General features: G+C 37.4%; 1 protein-coding gene across 2 annotated transcripts in view; it reads left to right on the forward strand.

The window, feature by feature from the left end:
- Window positions 1–19,495, forward strand: part of ADCY8 (adenylate cyclase 8) — a 121,698-nt gene that overhangs the window by 24,678 nt on the left and 77,525 nt on the right. For both annotated transcript variants that reach the window (XM_088534944.1, XM_088534949.1), the window contains exon 2: window positions 1,502–1,651. In XM_088534944.1, coding sequence (XP_088391070.1) covers window positions 1,502–1,651 — 150 coding nt within the window. The remainder of the gene's footprint in view (window positions 1–1,501; window positions 1,652–19,495) is intronic.

Below are 19,495 nucleotides of genomic sequence, written 5' to 3' on the forward strand. Positions count from 1 at the left end.
CATTCTTATTTAATCATGGCTTACAAACTGTTCCTGAAATCCCCCTGCCATTGTGAGGCCATGCTCCAAATTCAGAAATACAGGAACAGTTAAAGCTGAAGATTCTTCCAAATGCCTTTGGTTTGGTATCAGATTTCATTTTTGTAAACAACCATGAATGGGAAAAGAGAGACCTGCAGATCTCAGGTACAACATCTCAATATGATTCACGAGTTCCACTAAATGTTTCCTCTCTTCTACTAGAATAAGCAAAACTTTCATATTGGGGAGATTGTTTATCAAATATCATTACAAAAAATATTACCCTTGATGTCTCTCACCCTCAAGTTACTGGAGTCTACAAAACTCTTCTGACAAAATATCACTGAAACTGTCCTTTATTCTTGTACTTCTGCCTAGTGTAGAACTTGTACTTTGACCTAGTCATTCTTGTTAGCCACTGCCAGAGATAGGATCTGAAGTGAGGGAGACCTGGACTTTCCTAACATGGCCAAGAATGTTGCATTTGAGGAATTTAAGGACTTTGGGACTTACTTAATTTCCACTCTTCCCCTTCCCAAAACAATGGCTGATGCTAGAACTGAGAGGAGCTCATCTGAACTCATAATCACTAGCAGAAATTTGGGGGGCTGGATGAAGGGGCTGAGACTGCAGATCCATGCTCTGCTGAGGATTCACTCAAACATTGCACATTTCCCACTTTGTTTTCCAAACAATCCTCACTTCAGTAGTGTTTGTGTGCTCTACCTCACACGCAAACAAAGCACAAACAGGTATTTATCAAAGACAAATAATCCGCTGGCATCTACCCAGACCAAGGATCCCTATGTCTTTAGCTCTTTTAAGTTTATATGTCAAAAGGAAAAACTGCGATGTATCTTCTACAAGTAAAAGAGACTGCATCTTCCAGCTCTTACTCAGGTATCAGTGAAGAGAGAGGTCTGTTTGCACAAATATAACCTTTCAGCTCCTCCTCTGAACAGTTCAGGATTCAGATTATGGGAGTTGGTGTTTTGGCATTGGCTGAAAACGAATTTATTTAATTTGGTCAATAACAACAGAATAACTATTATCACTGATATTAATTTTTAGCTAATTGACACTCTTTGTTTTCCTTAATATGGCTTTGTTCTCAAACTAAGTTACAAAACAGATCACAAAGTTGCATTTTACAGAAGAGGCGAAAACAAATTGTTAATTAAGTTTGTAATCATTCTTGACTAGAGCCTTGTGAGTCAGTTCTTGGAAACATTATTTGTGGTTCAGCTAGAGTTTAATGCCCCCAAATACTACATATTTCTTCCTCAAGGCAGAGAGAATTTTATGTGTTTTATGCCTTTAATTAAGATCCAAGAGATTCCCTTTTAAAAAACTTTCTTAACTGCTTAGTTTCACAGACCGCACGGCTGCAGAGCACTCATTCCTTCTCTCACATCTTATTTTTCAAGCAGATATAATGGCCTCCGTTGTCTGATCAAATCCTGTTTGTTGTTCTTTGCAGATAGCAGCTCAGGCCGTGTTATTTATGTGTATGAACACCGCAGGAATCTTCATTAGCTACCTATCAGACCGAGCACAACGTCAAGCCTTCCTGGAGACAAGAAGATGTGTAGAAGCCAGACTGAGGCTGGAGACAGAAAACCAGCGACAGGTACCAGGAGAAACACTCCTATTTTTGTGTTAAGTCAAACTGATAATTTGCCAAGAGCAGGGTATCTGCTCATTTGTAACCTCCATGTCTCCGATGCAATGCCACCCGCTTTGTACAAGGTTAAGTGAGCTGCATACTGCTATTTTCCTGTTGTGTATTGATCTGCTATGATATCCGAGGTTTTCATTGGGAGAAAGGATGGATAGATGATGCCTATTCATTGCCTCTTCCTTTACAAGAGAAGGGAGATATCAAATTAAGCTAGAAGCTGGCAGTCTTTTTAAAAATTTGTTCTTTGCACAGTGTGGTTAAAATGTGGAATGTTTTGTTTCAAGCCAAAATTCAGGTTAAAAATAAGAAAACTAATGGCAGATAACTCTGTCTAGGCAGATCAAATACTAAAACGTTTCCTCTGTCTGAGGGATGAACTTTTGGAGGTGTGAGGATGGTGCAGAGATGTATCACTCTTTGCTTTCTCTGTTCACAAACTCTGCCCTAAATCTCCTTTTGGCCACTGTCAGAAACAGTATGCTGATCTAGGTAGACATTTCATCTGAGCTTGTAGAGCTGCTGCTATGTGCATCAAGTTCTCCAACACAACTAAAAGTCACCAAAAGAGAGAAAGCTTATTATCTAATAGTACCAAGACAGCTGAGATTCAACACGTCACATACACGTTGCGTTGCCACTAAAACAAATCAGGACAATGTTATCCTTTGCTATATTAAAAGCTGCACTGCAATCAAAACACAGCCCATATGTATGTTATACTGCTATTCCATTCACAGACAAACCTAGTGGTTTATTTTCTTGGGGTGTATATGGAGGTGCATTGCTTCTCCTTTGTGTCTGCTCATTTCCTGAAAGCCATGCAGTTGCAGACAGGAGTAACAAGAAGTCATGTTCAGAACAGCTGAGGAAACAACTATACCTATAGTTCGAGTTGTCTGGGCCAGAACTTATCTTCAACCATTGCCAGTGAGGGAGGCTTTGAAGAAAAAGTGGATGCTCTCTAGTATCTTCTGTTTTCTTGTAGGAACACATTGTAGGATTATATTCGTATGGGTTTATGTGTGTGTTTTATGTTTCTCTTCCATGGGTTTGTATAGACTTTTTATTTATTGGCTTATTTATTTTTTTGATTTAGAATTCCGTGAACTTCTACTTGGATTATGGTTTTCTGGAATGTTCTGTAACAATCAACATAAAATACCAACAGAAGTCTTCTCTATTCTAGACAATTCTGAGAATTTTCTATCAATCAGAATTATTTTGTTTTCATTTGGAAAATAAAGTTTCTACAAAGAAAGTTTGGGGGCTTTAGGGGTAAGAAATTCAATTTTGCTGCAATTTTATTTCTCATTAGTAAATGAAGACAGAATGCTCTCTTTTAGGCTGTTCCCTTATTTATTCATTTTTTAGTTTCCCAGGCTGGAGAAAAGGAATATGAAGTATTTCATTTTTAATCAGCTGGTATAGAGCTCTATATTTTGTCTATATTTTGTCTTGAACCTGCACCTTGCAAGGCGTTAGTGCTGTTGAAAGCTGAATATATATATATAAACACACATATATAATCTGTATGATATGCATATATATATACATATTCACAGACAAACTCATCTTTTCATTCTCATTTGGGCAATAACAATAGCAAAAAATGTGAAATTGGAATATCTTGAGGAATGGAGATTATTTCCCTTCTGTTCTGCCCCTTCACTTGTGAGGCAGTGTTCATTTAAGAAATTTCTAAACATATCTTTTTTAAGATGACTGACAATGTCATATTTTGGATGGCTGCTTCTTTTGAGCAGCTTGACTATGCTTACTGCATCCGCCTCCTCAGGCAGTAATCCAAGGACTGCTAGCATTTTTCTATCTTGAAGACATATGTATTTCATAATACATTAAATTTTTAGTTGAAAGTAAAGATTATACTACTATCTAGTAATACATACCACATTTTAAAAAATCAGGATTAAACCCTGATCAACTTCAGTAAATTCCTCTTTATATGAGCTATCTAAACATAAGGTTTCTTACAGGTAGATTAAGCTTTAGTGTCTTCCAGTAGTACTGCCCTCTTTTTCAGGAATGGGTGGCAAAATTATCATCTCTCAAATTTTGTTCCTATCCTACACTGATTCGACTTCACAAACAGCAATAATAGTAATGATTTCCACAGGTAACTATACTGAGATTTCAATTCATATAAGTAATTAAGAGAACTCATACATATAACATTCACATGCATCAGAAAGGTCCTATAAGGTCTGACTTATTTTGTGCTTTTACAGGTTTAAATCAGAAGACTAGTAAACTTACAGTAAGAAGTAAGTCTAAAAACATGTAAGTTAAAAATGCAAAAGGATTGTTATTCTTTCCCATAAATATGAGAAAGCAGGAAAACACCCAGTCTCTAATAATCTGTTCTTCTAATAACTATAAATATTATTGCTATAATTATCTGGTATTGTGTTATGTGTAAGAGAGCTAGCAATGGAAAGTCATGCCATTATGAGCGAAGCATTTTATAATCTATGTTTTAGAGACAAGCAGGAGATATAGTCGGACAGGTGCACAAGGAAACCACTGAAAAATAAATATACTGATAAATAAAGACTTGTTTGCGTTCTAGAGACTTTTTACAAATCCCTAAATGAGTACTTGCAGATTTTCTGCAATATAAATTACCAGTATTTACCATAACAACTTTTCTGGTGGAAATAAAGAGGTAGTGTTCACATTTCTTGATAAATTTTGCATAGACAAGCTGATATTTTTGTTGTGAAAGCAGTTTCTTTCCTTCTTTTGTCTTTATTCTTTTTGTAAAGCGCAATAAAAATTGAAGGTGAAACCACAAAAATCATAGTTTTTCCCACTCTATCTTGGGGGATGATTTACTCTTTTGGTGCCATTCTAAGCATAAGTGTGGACAGCTAGATGTGATGGTTTGGTTTTCAGATGTTGTTGTTTTCTTCTTGGAAAGACTTCTGGATTTAAGGGTTCCTTATTCTATTCTAGTGCTCCTGTGGGGTTTTACAGTCTGACAGACAAAGACACTTTGCTGTAGGAAAATGTTTACATGCCATGTCTCAGTTTCAGTCGCAGAATTGTCAATCTGATTTTACAGCATTGGTCCATTCTCCAATCAGAAAGAAGCTAGAGAAGGTAGCATAGCTAAGATAATGTGTCATAAAGTTATGAGCTTTGGTCAAATCATTAATTCAAATATTTTCTAATGAAATGTAGGTACCTGCTTGTGTCTAAATTATAGTTATTTCAAACAATCAAAAATGGTATACCTAAAATATTCTCTAGTTTTGTTTAGTCTACATGATGATAATCTGTAAGCAAAGGACATGCTATGACAAATAAGTTCTTTATATATATATATATATATATTTATATTTGTATATCTCCATGTAGTTCAAATGGCATCATCGGTTTCCACAACCTGTTTGAAGTTTTGGATCAATATTTTGCTTTGGTATCCGTTAATTCCAAGGAAGCTTACAGCCAGTGCTGTACTTTGCTAAAAACTACTTCAAAGACACAGACTTTTGTTTTAGCTTGATTTCATAGCAAAGGACACAGAAAAAAGAAAAAAAGGAAAAAGAAAAAAAAAACTACTTTCATCATATCTGAGCAATGAAAATGGAGAGTGTAACTTTATTTCTTAATTATCTACTGCAAAACTTCCCAAAAAAACAAGGAATGTTATTTACCTCATTGTGAAAATGCCATATAATCGTCCTCAATAAAGAACAGGAACTTGTATTAAATGCTATTTCATTTCATTTTTTCTTTATACAGTCACTAACTTTCAAATGAATGACATAATAAATATACTGAAATGATGTCTTTATTAAGAATTGCACTAATCATATATCTCGGCTGTTGTTATCTGCTTTCCCAAGGAATACATCTTCACTTGTCTTGCAACTCATCTAGCATCTTAAAATTTCAAATATTACCACTTAGTTATCAAAAAATCCCTCAGACAACTTTGCCACTCTGTCCCTCATTCCATTACCCACAGATACACAGATCATGCATGTCTGAAGACAACTGCTGTGTAAGAAGGTTAGTACTTTAACTTAACAAAATTACTTATGAATAAAGCTGGAAAAAGAGACTGAAAACTACTGGGAAAGGAATATCACAAATCTAAGGTGTTAACTAACTTTAAAAATCTGTCCAGCTTACTTGCAACACTAGAGGCTTTGTAATAAGATCACAAAATTACAAGAATTCTATTCATAGAAATAATAGCTGCACTTCTATTATTTGCCCAAGATTCCTCTAGACCCACAATGAGAATAATGAAGTCCAGATCAAGAAATAGGGAAACAGGTATGATTTCCAACAAAATAAAGTTATACTGCATCCTATTAGCACCAATGACCTTTGCATCAGACTAACATTTCCAAAAATAACATAAACTCTCTCTGAAATATTTTATTTGCATTATTTCTGGTAGATTTAGGGCATATAACGGTACCTTACGAAATAAGCATCATCTTAGCAGTTGTTTGAGATGACAGGTGAAATCAGTGCTGATTTATGTGATGTTTACATTCATCCTCTGGTGAAGTGCTTGTTCTCACAAGCAGCAGCTGGTGCTGCATCATTCATGAAAAGAAATCTCCCTACCTACTGCACAGAGCGCTCACCAACAAGCTGCGCTGCCACTGCTGTGCCAGGCTATGGAGAGGTAATAAATGAAAGAAATCATCCAGTTCCTAAGCCTGTAAAGCAGAATAGATAAAATTATTCTATTTTAAATCAGCATCCTCCTACTGCACTCTCAGTGGAATCATCTGTTCCTAAAAGGTAGAAAAGCCACTGAAGTCTGCACAGAAGTCTATATTTAGCTATAGTTTTGACATCCCCCTCCCAATCTTTAGCAAGCAAATTCCCTCCTTCTGCAGGCATTTTCTCAAATTCCACCAAGAGTTCTTCTCAAATGAATATAAATCTCCTTCTCAACATCCTGCCAAGTCTTATGAATGATTTCAGGGAAAAAGAGCATTTCAGACAGAGATTGGCCAGAGAAACGACCACTGTCTCTTATCCTCCCAGGATTACTCAGGTAAGAAGGTGCAGACTGGCATCGTCATTGACCCACTAAGCTTCCTGTATCATTTTTAAACAAGACAGAGTGAAGACAAGAATCTGCAGGGAGAATCCTGGGATTGATCAGCTTTGCAAGGAAATAAGAAAAATCCTTTCTTCATCAAGTGGTTTGATGAGAAGAGGCATCTTTGAGCAGGGAGATGTTCCTCCCTGGACATCCTGCCACTGGTTTTACTGGCCACCTCTTTTCCATTTGATCCAGCTGATCTTTCTCACAGGGGAATCTGTAAATTCCAGTAAAACTCACTATATATGCTAGAACATGTTGGTTATAATTTCATTTGTTTTCTGCAATAAATTTGAACTCGACACCCCTAGAGGACCATTTGCCCAGGATAGCAGGCACTTGGATTCCCTCTTATTATGTATACATTTTGTATTTTTCCAATGTTGGTACTAAGTCTCTATAAGGCAAGGACATCCCTTTGTCTTAAGAAGAGCATCTGTTGCTAGCATATTTACTCTCTCCTCTCTGTTATCTGTGGAACAACTGTAATCTTGTCTTAATCTCTTTTTCCATTAGAAAACTGCTCTGGCTGACCAGTTGCTTCCCTTCTACTGCTACTTCCACAGGATTTTTTCACACTTTCTCGTGTAACAATCTCTATTTCCCGGAGATTTAAGAAACTCTCTACAGGCTGATGAACTCTGCACTTATTTTTAAAGAAGCTTACATGCTGTATAGGTTTTATCAAGCTCTTGCAAATCTAGATTTTAATCAACCATCAGTACTTTGCAACCTTTAAAGTAATAGCAGATTGGGCTGGGATTGGAAAGGACATTTTAAGAGGGTTAACCATTATAAAGACATCATTTTTATATTTCTCCTAAGAGTCTGAAAATCCCTCTAAACTGGTATGAGGATAAAGTTCAGATTTGGCTTAAAAAGGAGTAATCCAAGGTTTAGAGATCCCACAACCTTTCTTTCATGGCAAAAGTATTTTCAAGTCCTCACTGAATGAAAATTGTGATCAAAAATAATTGATGCTTTTTTTAAAAAAGGGTAGGAAATAACCTGCCCAATTATAAATTCATTGAAACCTCTGGTTAGAGGTTGCATTTTAGCCACATTTTTTTATTCAGAGAAAGCTTTTAGACTTTTATAGAAAAGATTTTTTTTTCTTTATAGAAAATTTTATTTGTATGAATTTTATGGCAATCATTCAATTGCAGGAAGAAAGTTTTACACTCTCATTCTCCTGGATGCAATAGGCAGGTAATTTAGCCATCTCAGCCAGTTGAAGGTTCACTGCTCTCAAGAGTTTCTCTCACAGTGGTGTCCTCTTCCGAAGAACCACAACTCCAACAGAAATTTGTTCCCAAAATTGCTCCTCAGGTACTTAGAGGACTACACAGAAAGTATATTGGTCATCCAGCTACCTAAGGATTGGATAATACTGCAAATGTTGTGTCATTTGTATTGTATTGTATTTGTATTGTATTCACAATCTATAGCTATATTGAAAGATTGGTCAATTCCTTAAAGCCCTTGTCATGCTTCTTCTTCTTGGAAGCACCTGTACAATATTTATATACACTTATGCTTTTGTGGGTGTCAGGGAGCACATCATAGACACAGTACATGTATTTTCTAGATCCTCTTGTCTCAAAATGCTAATTTTCTCATTTCCACTTGCAGTAGAAAAAATAACATTTTACATGTCATTTGAGGTGCAATTCTTTCTGATTTTATTTGTCTGCATTTTAGGCATTTGCAGATTGTATTTGTTTCTTATCACCCCCAAAATAACCTACCCATCTCACTTTCAAGTAGAAATATAAGGTAAAAACAAGATATAAAGCATTCTCTGTCTTCTCTGACATTCCTTGTAAATCCAGATTAGTAAATGAACTCAAATGGAAGCATGCAGATTTACAGCCAATGCAAGGAATATGTCAATCAGATCCTGAACTGTAACGTATATAAGGAAAAAAGTAACTCTAAAGAGTGTCAGATCTTAAAACATGGGAGCTTTCCCTAGGAAATATTGGTGAGATGACAAACTGTGCTTCCCTTCCCTAGCAGATGCCTATTGCTAGATGCCACTCGTGATAAAACTAGCCAGACATTGGATTCATTAGCGGCAAAGCTAGACTTCTGAAACAAGTTGCCTGAGTGCAAACAGGACAAACTGCTCATTGTTCAGCATCTGGTGGCCTGTATCTCCTGTGTTCTCAGCTCGTTCCTGGAGAGGGGTGTAATAAACACCACCAACAACAATAAAGGCATTATCACAGCTGCTGCTGAATAGCTCCCTTTGCTAATTGCCTCAGAAAGTGGGCAAGGGTGAAATGAGTAAGGGGAATGAAATTGATTCAGCCCCCTGCAGTGAAGAGACACTTCTGGCACTTGGTCTTCATTGCAGTCATCTGTGCTGGAATGGAGAACTCAGGGCTCTGAATTCATCTGTCTAGTACCTCTCTTGTGCACTAAATATACTTAATCATTTTTAGGTCATTTTTATTTCTTGTTCAGTATTTCTTCCTTATATTAACTTTCCACAGCATCCTGAAAGGACTGCAGGACTCTTTCAAAAAGTCTGATTAGACATCACAGTTAATAGAGATAATGGTCTTTAATTATCTAAGACCTGTACAAGTTCTAAGTCAGCCAGAGGCAAGCCACTGATGATGTTTCTAAGGTAATTTAAGGTAACATATAAATTTAAGATCAAAGTTTTTAAATAGATTAAGTTTTTTTTTCACAGCCTCAGTATCTATCTCAACAAGCCTATTAAAAGTGATCTGGTTTTCAGAAAGCGACCGTTACTCCTCCTCCCACCTTCGGAAATCTCACAGAGGAAGTTTTATCCAGCTTGTGTTATTTCAGATTAGAGTCTTGTAAGTCTGGAAAGGTGGAATCCTTATTTTGACCCGAATAGATAACCTACTAGATTTTTTTTCCATCTCCTTTATCTGCAATGATTTAGTCACATAAAGTTGCAGAATAAATGGCATCCAAGCTTGCTTTCTGCAACTTTGCATGTCATTAGCTGCAATAACTGGTACTATTGAGGCATGTGCATATTGCTGAAATTGCCTAGTAATGCCTGAAACAGCAAATAAAGTAACAAAATGAAAAAAGAGTATTGAAATAAATAGAGTGTAAACAATATGCAACAATTACATGGAGAATCAACAGCAGAGTCAAAACAATTCCAGAACAATGAAAGTGTACTGAGGCATAGAACTAAGAACGTAAAGTCAGAAAGGCAGTTCTAACCTTTCAGAACAAAACTGACTTGTAGAAGCTGTTTTAATTTCCCTTGCTTTTAACTTTTTCACCTTAAAACTCCCTTACTATTTTTATAAAATAAAGCCTGTCCTAAGATTATGCCTTTGTGCTATTAATCTCTAGTATATTTTTCTATCCTCTATCTTTCTCCTGCTTCTAGGGTATGACTTTGTTGTTCTTATCTACACTTAATGAGTATGTGAAGGTCAATATGCCAGAAGACATTACAGGATTTTTAGTTGATCTGTTTCTCATATTTCCACATAAATGTTTTTCTTCTATATAATTTTTGGCCCTATTATCACCTAACATAGAATCAACAAATAAATCATGATATCTGGAAGAAAAAATATAATTTTAAATCTGCCTTAAATACATTTAATGGATTATTACAGGCCTGGAAGTATGCTTCTAGGCATAACCTTTCATGTCAAAGAGACAGGAACAGGATAGTAATATACGTTGCTTTGCAACTCCTCCTTTTCACTGATTGTCTTGTTAGATGGTTGAATTTCACAATGGGGTTTCAATCTAATATAAGCATCATTCGGGAAGTAAATGATTCTGCATTTGAATCGAATGATTCTGTGGTGTGTAAACATTGTCTGTAGTCCATAAAGACACATGCTAAGAGTTGTAGCCTATATGGGCACTGAATTTGAGACTCGTAAGGTCCTATTACCTAAGCTAAAAGAGAATTCAAATGGCAAAGCAGTGCTAGGACTCAGTTTTATTATGCAAGATTAATCCCTTCTTTTCCTTTCCTTTTTTTTAAATAATAATTTCATAAATATTTTTGCAAATATTTTATGGATGCATACCATTTCTTCAGTTAAAAGATAGACGCAGGAGCAATAATAGGTATTGTGCCAAAAAAAATCCCTCAACAGGGTCATTCCACCATGTCCCAGCATATTACAGGATGAGCTAAAGCATTCAGGAGGCCAAAATGAAAATATAAACTGGCAGTCCTAGAATGAGCCTTCTAGTGCTCAGGAAGCTCATGGCAAGCAGTTTTTAAGATGGTAATATTTTTACTCAGACATTTGGCTGATGAAAAAGGCATCTCTTTGACACCTGGCAGTACACTGTTGATCTATTGTCTGCCAGAATTTTACAGCGGGGCTTTAGGTATTTTAACCTGAAAGCTGTTTCTCACCCAAAGGAAAGGAAGAGCAGGACCTTGTAGTCCTTCCATGCAGCATGTGCAATACCTATAGCTCCTCAGGCTCCTTCAGGGCCACATTGCTAAGGAAATGAGAGAAGAAAGTATTCTTCCTACAAGAAAAAAGTGTGGGATAAACTGTTTATTTCTCAGATTGTAACAAACCTGATAACACTTCTCAATAATAAATAATAATATAATAAACTACATTAATATTATTATAAATGATAAAATATATTTAATAACTATTTAGTCATTATTTTGAAAAATGATGACTCTCATAAAGACCAAGTTATCTGTTTGGAGGAGACCCTGAATTGCCATATTTCACAGACAATAGGTAAAGAAAAAGGACTCCAAAGAAAAAGAGACTCCAAAACATCCCTGTTATCTGGCCTTGTTTGTCTTTGAGAACAGCAGATGCTTAAAAGGAGCATACAGCCAAAGACAGGATATGGGGGAATGGTAGCTGCCTGAATTCAAATAAGAGAAAGTTGATAGGGCTCATATCACGTGTTCCAGGAATAAGGTAATAGTCAAACTCACAACCTCACACATCTGAACATATTAGTTATTGCAGTTCCTTCCATACTCTGTTAATGACTTGCTATTGTCTCCACCAAAGGGAGAGAGAACGGACACAAACAGTCTATCCATTGTGCATTAAGTAAGAACGAAGGAATTTCTCTTTGGAGCCGTTCATCATAATGAAAGGTGCTGATTCCCATTTTCTAGAGTGGCACCTACAATAATTACATTTATTCTGAACATTATCACTTTTTCAGTAGAAATCAATACCATTTTTATCTACTTACCTTAAATGTTTTTTTTTTTTAAAAAAGTGCTCCAAAATAGCTTAAACATTCCTCTGAGTAGCCCTTTTCTCACGTTATTGAGCTCAGAGCCTAAGACAAAACAGCTTCCACGATACTAACTATAAACTTCATAAAAGCCAAGCTTAACAGTTCTGGTAAAATGATTCATAAAAATCCATATGGGAAGTGTGGAATGTTTTCTCTAGAATCTCTATGAAGTTAGACATTTTGGCAGTATGTTGCAGTTAGACATTTTGGCAGTATCAATGCTGTCTTGGGAATAGCCATGAACAACTCTCGTTCCCTGATCCGACCACTTCCTCCCACACAACGGTCTCCTAAAACTTTGAAGATATATGTATGTTTACCGATCTGGGACTATATGTGCAGGAGGAAGAACAAAACTTGAAAAGAACTGCCAATCAAGGGGGGCTTTTTCACCCCTGCATTCCACGCTGCAACTCTTGGGGAGTTTGTCTCTTGGCAACATCCTGCAGACCCCAAATCACTCATTGATATTTTTTCCTTGTCAGAATTTTGCTCTCTTTGATCACCTCTAACAGAAAGGTCTCCCGTTTATTTTTTATTCACAAGACAAAGGTTTCTTGCACTGTAACTGAGTCTTCTCAAAAATTATTCCGAAGGTGGTTATTTACTCATCAGGGAGCTGTCCCACTTTGCTGTGAATGTACCCAGCCACTTTCGTGCTGTAGTAAACACGGTCAATACCCCCTGGTTTTAGTACGAGACACAGACATCAGTGTCCATATACCGCAGAGAAGCTGTTCAACAAATAATAGCTACTGCAGATGCATAAAACAAGAAGTGAACGTTAGAGAAAGAATAACATTACAATCCTGAAGCTATAAAACAGACTATGAGCAACTCATGGAGTTGATTCCCTTTACGACTGCAGGACTTATTTCATTGTTCCTAAATTTTCCCAAAGGAGTAGATATCTAGGGTGAGAATCAGTTCCAAATTCAAACACTCCCTAAAATAGATCTACATGTGCTCTATATCTCCGTACTCTCACTACAGGCAGATAAGATCAGGTCATTACAGGCAACAGAGCCCAGAGAGAGATGTAGAGACACTAAAGTAGATATTTATGTCTGATATGCTGAGTATCTCTCCAGATTCACTGACTGTAGTGGGAACTTACATACAGCTGCATTGTAGACAAAAAAAATCAGGTTTCTGAACCTAGACCTGAATCCTACCATTAGTTTGGTGCCGTTAGTGACTTCAGCTAGTCTTTTTTTTTGCTTAATTATTCTTTGGATTAAAGGTTTTTTTTTTTTCACTTATTTGCTTTAAAATCTACCTGTTCCATCTTAAATATCAGAGCTGAATGATTTCATGCTGTGAATGACTAATGGTACAATAGATCACCATCTCTTTTTATAAAATCCCTTTGTTGTTATCTCTTACTCTTCCAGAGAGATTTTTCTCTTGAACAAGTCTATCTCTCTTCCTTTTCAAATTGCTTGCCACTACTGCTGCTCACCTTTGAATTGTCTCCAGTTAGCCAATTGCTCAATTGGCAAGCTTTCAACAAAGACAGATAATGTAGTTTTCTTCACCCTGGAGTTCATAACACTTTCTTATTAGGTGTTTCTTTGAAACAAGAGAACACTTTTTTTTACCAGTGCCTTTCCCTCTTGCCTACCACTGTTGCGTTTGATGGTGGGGGGAAAATTTGATAAGAGATGAATCCTCTTGCGTTCCAGCCGATCCTCAGAAGTTAGAGGGACTGGGGGTGGCTGGACTCATCTCTTAATAGGGGTAACAATACTGTGTTATCTATACGCCCAACTCTGGCAGTATCGGATTCACCAATAGCCTGTCAACTGTAGGTCCGATGATTGCCTTCAAAACAAGTGGTCCATCCAAGATTTGGATGTGAATATAGGAAATTCTCTATACAGTATGGGGTTCTTAGCTAGTGGCTAGCATACAAATGTGCAATCATCACTCACTCAGAAGATGGGGGAGGGCTCTCAATCTTGAGGAGTCTCCTCAGGCAGTGTCCTGACCTGAGGGGAGGAAAGGGGTCCAGCCTGTCAACTGATCCAGAAGTTATGATGGAATCTTCCCTCTCTCCTCTTCCTTCTTCTTTAGTTCCTATTCCTTCATTCTTATCATCCCATTCTTCCTTCCTAGTTCTTATCCCATTCTTCCTTCCTACCATATCCTTCCTTAGTTCGCTTTTTGTATATTTTCTTTTACATTTAGGTGGAGCTTGAGTGACTCTAGTCATATTTACTTTCGTTATTCATTGATTTTAAAAAGTCTCCTGAGTCAATTGAAAATCTAGAGAGCATGCCTAGTGAGCAGTTGTGCTCAGTGGAATGGGGTTGTGTATTGGTATTATAACGAGATTAGAATGAGAATTTTGAACAAAGTCCATCGGAAGGGACTGATCTGCTACCATTGTTGGCCCAGTACCAGACATCACACTATGTGGCTTATCAGCTGCACGGTACAACGAGGTTGCCACCTCTGCAAGGAGTAAAACAGAGTTTGGCTGTGGTGTCTTCACTCCTCTCCACTCTCCATTCACATGTCATCTGCACAGCACCATCAGATTATCCCCTCTGCAGAGAAGCCAACAAAGTTTGACCACGGTGTCGCTGTTCTGCTCCACTCTTCGTTTACTCTTCTTAAGAGTTGCTAGGAGAGCAGATTATCTTGCCAAGGGAATCTTGGAGAGGTAGATTCCACACATCCCAACCATCCTGGAAGTGCTAACTGTCTCTCACCTCAAGCAAGCCTCTGTAATGTCATAACTTCTGTTAGGCTCTATTTTTCTCTAAGTTCCCCTTTCTCGAGCAATTCTCTCACAACCATCTAAGAGACACTGACTAGGAATTTAATGAGTCTTTAGCCATGCAAGTAGGAAGGTACAGAAGTCCATCCAAAAATAATAATAAAAAAGTAATTTTCTATTCTGTGATCTGTTACTGCTATTTTGCATAAAATCGGCAGACAGTTGCAAGGTTTTTGTTTCTAAATCTGTAAAATGGGAATCGTAGTGTTTACCCAGGTTTAAGGTGTAAAGGTGAGTTGTGTGACAAGGATCTTTATATGAAGGGGACAGTGATACCTTCATACTGTATGATATTATTGAATAATTGAAGAGCTTTCTGTACTGCAGGGTTGAAGTAAGGTAATGTGAAAAGCCTGGTCTAGCTGTAGGAGAAGAAACCATATATCTGCTCTATAATCCTGCTCTCCCTGCCTGATCTTTGCAAGGGACCTGGTTCAGGATTCACACTAGTCTGTTATTCTGGCAGTGTGTAAACGAAGCTTAGGGCAGCAAAGGACAGTTGAGAGTGATACCTAGCAAGGAAAGAATTTTCATGTCTATTGAAAATTTCAGTAGCAGTGTTTGGACTGCCTGAAATTCATATATGTGATATACATAAAGACATACAGACATACATATGCAATTTACCTTATTTTTATAGCAATATTCCTCCATAGCATGACATACATAATTCAGATTATGAAAAGAGACTCTACATGCAATTGGAGCTGGCATTCTGACAAAAGGTCTGCACATGCTTCAGTATTAATAAAGGAGGCCTGCAATAGAGGCTTACTAATTAACCTCTGTTTTATGGGTCATTGCCTGATCTTATGTGCAGTCAAAACCATTTAACTTATCTTAATAAGTAGCACGAAGGTTAAGGTATCAAATATGCCAGGCACATTTTTTTTGACTTAGTGAACATGTGTCAAGTGAACCATCTTTTATTCTAAATAGATGTTCTACAGCCACTGCTTGATAACTTCTTCAATGAATTCAAACTGGCATGAAAAGAAGCACAGTCTCCATTTTTACCATATGTCTATGAAGAAATGGCATTTTCTTATATGCTCATAGATATCATAGATTTAATAAGAAGTCCAATAATAACAAGTCTTTCTGTTTTCTTTCTCTCTTTTCTTTACTTTTTGACTTTGTGTTCCTACAAGGATTAGGTAGGGAAAAAAGTGTTTCTTTTTAAAGTGAAAAAAATTGCACTATTGTGAAAGTTTCTTCAGAGAACTCACTAAACAGTGTAATCCAATGGCTCTCGGAAACACTGATCTGATTTATATAGTGAGTGGGTTTACTATATAGTCATACTAAGCAATCATAATAGTGAAGGAATAAGTAGCTTAAGAGCCTTAAGGACACAAAATGTCAAAACTATTTTTATTCCTGGAAAATCTCAGCTTTCGATCAGCAGTTGTTCCCAACCATGCCATTCTAGGAAGCCCTGGGACATTTACTTGAGAGTGGTGGAGCTGCTGTATATTCCAGCACTCCTGCAGGAGACTGGACTTGAGGGAGTGGAAACGATACCCTGGGAGACTGATTTTGTTCTTGCTGTCAGATGCACCACATTCAGTATTCACACATCAGAAGAAGAGGGGAGGAAAACAGAATTCCCAGGTGGGAAAAGTGTAAGAAAGTCAATACAACAGAGTCATGCTAAGATTAGTATCACTTACATGGGGAAAGAGAGGGTCCAAAATGGGCTTTTTTAGCAGAATAGAGGATGAATTCAGTGTATGCTTGCTCACTGCCAACTATATCAACTATGTTAACATCTTTGGAATGATCTCTGCTCCCTTTAAGCTTTCCTTATGCTCCTATGTTTTTTTCTCATTCCTGAAGGCAGCCCTAATTTAGTAAAGTTTTGTAGAATAGGTGGATTGCAGCCTGGCAGACTCCCTGTACTCCCATCTTTCATGTTAGCATTTTATGCAGGCAGGTGTCCAGGAGAAAACTGCTTTGTCTAAAAGTGGAGCATTATGCACACTCACTACAGCAGAAACTATTAGCAACATGTGTTTTGTCTTCTGAAGTAAATGTATAGTTCACCTCAGCTGGGGCCGCCGTACAGAAAAATGGAGGTGTTTATACATAATGTGTTCTCATTGTAGCCGAGAATTGCTTACTAACTACAGACTAAAACTGCTAAGAGTGGGAATTCTTCATGATTTTCACTGCAAAAGGTATAGGGTAGAAATTTTATTGCTTCTTACAAATGCTGGGATCGGGTCGTTTCATTTTTTCTGATGTTCCATCTGCTGCTGCATTTCATCTACAGCATTGAATGCTGTTGCCATCTAAAGGCAGCTGTTGCTTGATTATCATAGAACCATAGAATGCTTAAGATTGGAAGGGACCTCTAGAGGTCATCTAGTCCAATCCCCCTGCAGGGTCACCTAGAGCATGTGGCACAGGGTGGCATCCAAGTGGGTTTTGAAGATCTCCAGAGAAGGAGACTCCGCAACCTCTCTGGGCAGCCTGTTCCAGTGCTCTGTCACCCTCACTGTTAAGAAATTTTTCCTTAAGTTCCTGTGGAACTTTTGGTGCTTCAGTTTGTGGCCATTACCTCTCGTTCTGTCGGTGGCCACCAGTGAAAAGAGGCCAGCACCATCCTCCTCACTGCCTCCTTTGAGGTACTTATAGACACTGATTAGATCCCCTCTCAGCCTTCTCTTCTCCAGGCTGAACAGGCCCAGCTCTCTCGGTCTTTCCTCATAGGGCAGATGTTCCAGGCCCCTGATCATCCTTGTGGCCCTGCGCTGGACTCTCTCCAGCAGCTCCACATCCCTCTTGTACTGTGGAGCCCAGAACTGGACACAATACTCCAGAAGCGGCCTCACCAGGGCCCTTCACTCTTATTCTACCCACCATCCTCTTCATGCAAGCCACATCTTTGCTCTATCTTGTTCTCTTTAAGCATCTTTTCTCCTCAAGAAAGGGGCACATTCCACAACTTGGATAATATCACTTTAAGTTATAACCTCCTAATATCAAGTACCCCAACAACAAGCTGTTGCAATAACAGTTTTGTGGGGAGAAAGCATGAAGAGTGTATAGTATGTTTAAATTTCCCGGAGAACCTGTTAGTTCAGGAAGGACCTGACCCCCAGGACTCTTGGCTGCCAGACTGGTACTTGCAAAAGTGGACAGGATTTTATGTTTGAATACGAGTTCATAAGCATGTAAAAACAACCAGGTGGACAAACAACTACAGAAATAAAGCTAGGCAGTCCAGAGCTAAATATCAATACAGAATTATGGGGCTAGAAGAACCTGAAAGCTCACAACCAAAGAACAAACCTTTTTAGAATATAGAATTTTAATGCTAAGGAGAATCATACTAACCTCAGCCCAAATTGTCTTCTGTCCTCAAATTTCTCCTAAATGTGGCCAGTATAGACTTCTAGGAGCCTAAAGTACTTCTGATTTCTGAGAAGTGAGGTACCAACAGAAGACTGCTCCTAAAATATATATATAAAGTAGAAATTGTGCATACAGAATGCTGAAGGGAATATTGTAATGTTAATTAATAGAATTTTAAGGACTTTTCTTGAATGCTATAAAAATTAGAGATTTCAGCCCAAATTAAGGCAAGGCAATAGGAATCAAAGAAAATTATATAGCCAAAAAGTTGTGGGAAGAATATCTTTTCACCTGAATGACTAGAAGAGGCCACAAAATAAATCCAAATAGGCTTAGTTGGTCCAGAAACACATAAATTAATGTAACTATTAGATCAAAGCTGCCCATAAATAAAGTTATAAATAAAGACTGTCTATGTACCAAACTTGTGATAACATTGCATTCCAGTTAAGAATTTCTTCACAGTAGCAGTAATAAAATATCTGTTTCCTGACAATTTAAAAATTTAGGCAAGACAGTGCTGAAAGGTGGCAATCTGTTAGAATTTCTTAACACATTAAAAGATATAAAAATATTTCCAGGACTTTTTTTTTCTCTATTAAACCTATAAAATTATGCTACTCATTTATTTCTCATCAAATATTTATGATATTGCTCTGAGTCATCTAGTTTATTCCACATTAATATTTTCAGTAGAGGGATTCTGAAATTTTCTCTTAGGAGGTTTTCTTTTCCAAAATTGGTTTACTGAAATTGTTTTGTAGCTACATGTGCAGTATCAAAACCAGTCGCATTTCCCAGATCTGTAAAGGATCTTTCTTTTTGTGTGATGGAAGGGGTGGAGTGACGTGGAGAAAGGGTTTATGGAAATAGCTGCTGTTCCCTTACTAATATGAGAGGGAAGAGTTGCTCTTGATTCCACCCACCCCATGACTAGGTACTGTATAACCTGATACAAAAAGAAATATTGTTCCAGGGAGGAAGATAATCAGTAGTTACCATCTCTACTTTGCAAAAGAAAAAAAGAAATCATCTTAATTTGCAGAGAAATAGATATGGGTGGGATTCTTGGAAAATCTATCAGAGCTGTCAAACTGATAAGACATTGACAGAGGGACTAGGTAAAATCTGTCTAGGAATGATCCAGTCTTCATGACTTCCAAGAGGCGATTGATCTTTTAGGGCTTCAGCTGTCTCTGCATAACTACTGTTAGCATTTATATAGCACCAGAGTGTGGAATGCAACATTTTTATTTCATTATATATATACTATGTATATATATATATATACACATAT

This window comes from Tinamus guttatus, unplaced genomic scaffold (genome assembly GCF_059628265.1).
Source record: "Tinamus guttatus ecotype Peru unplaced genomic scaffold, ASM5962826v1 Tinamus_guttatus_pri_ptg000038l, whole genome shotgun sequence".
Classification (NCBI taxonomy): domain Eukaryota; kingdom Metazoa; phylum Chordata; class Aves; order Tinamiformes; family Tinamidae; genus Tinamus; species Tinamus guttatus.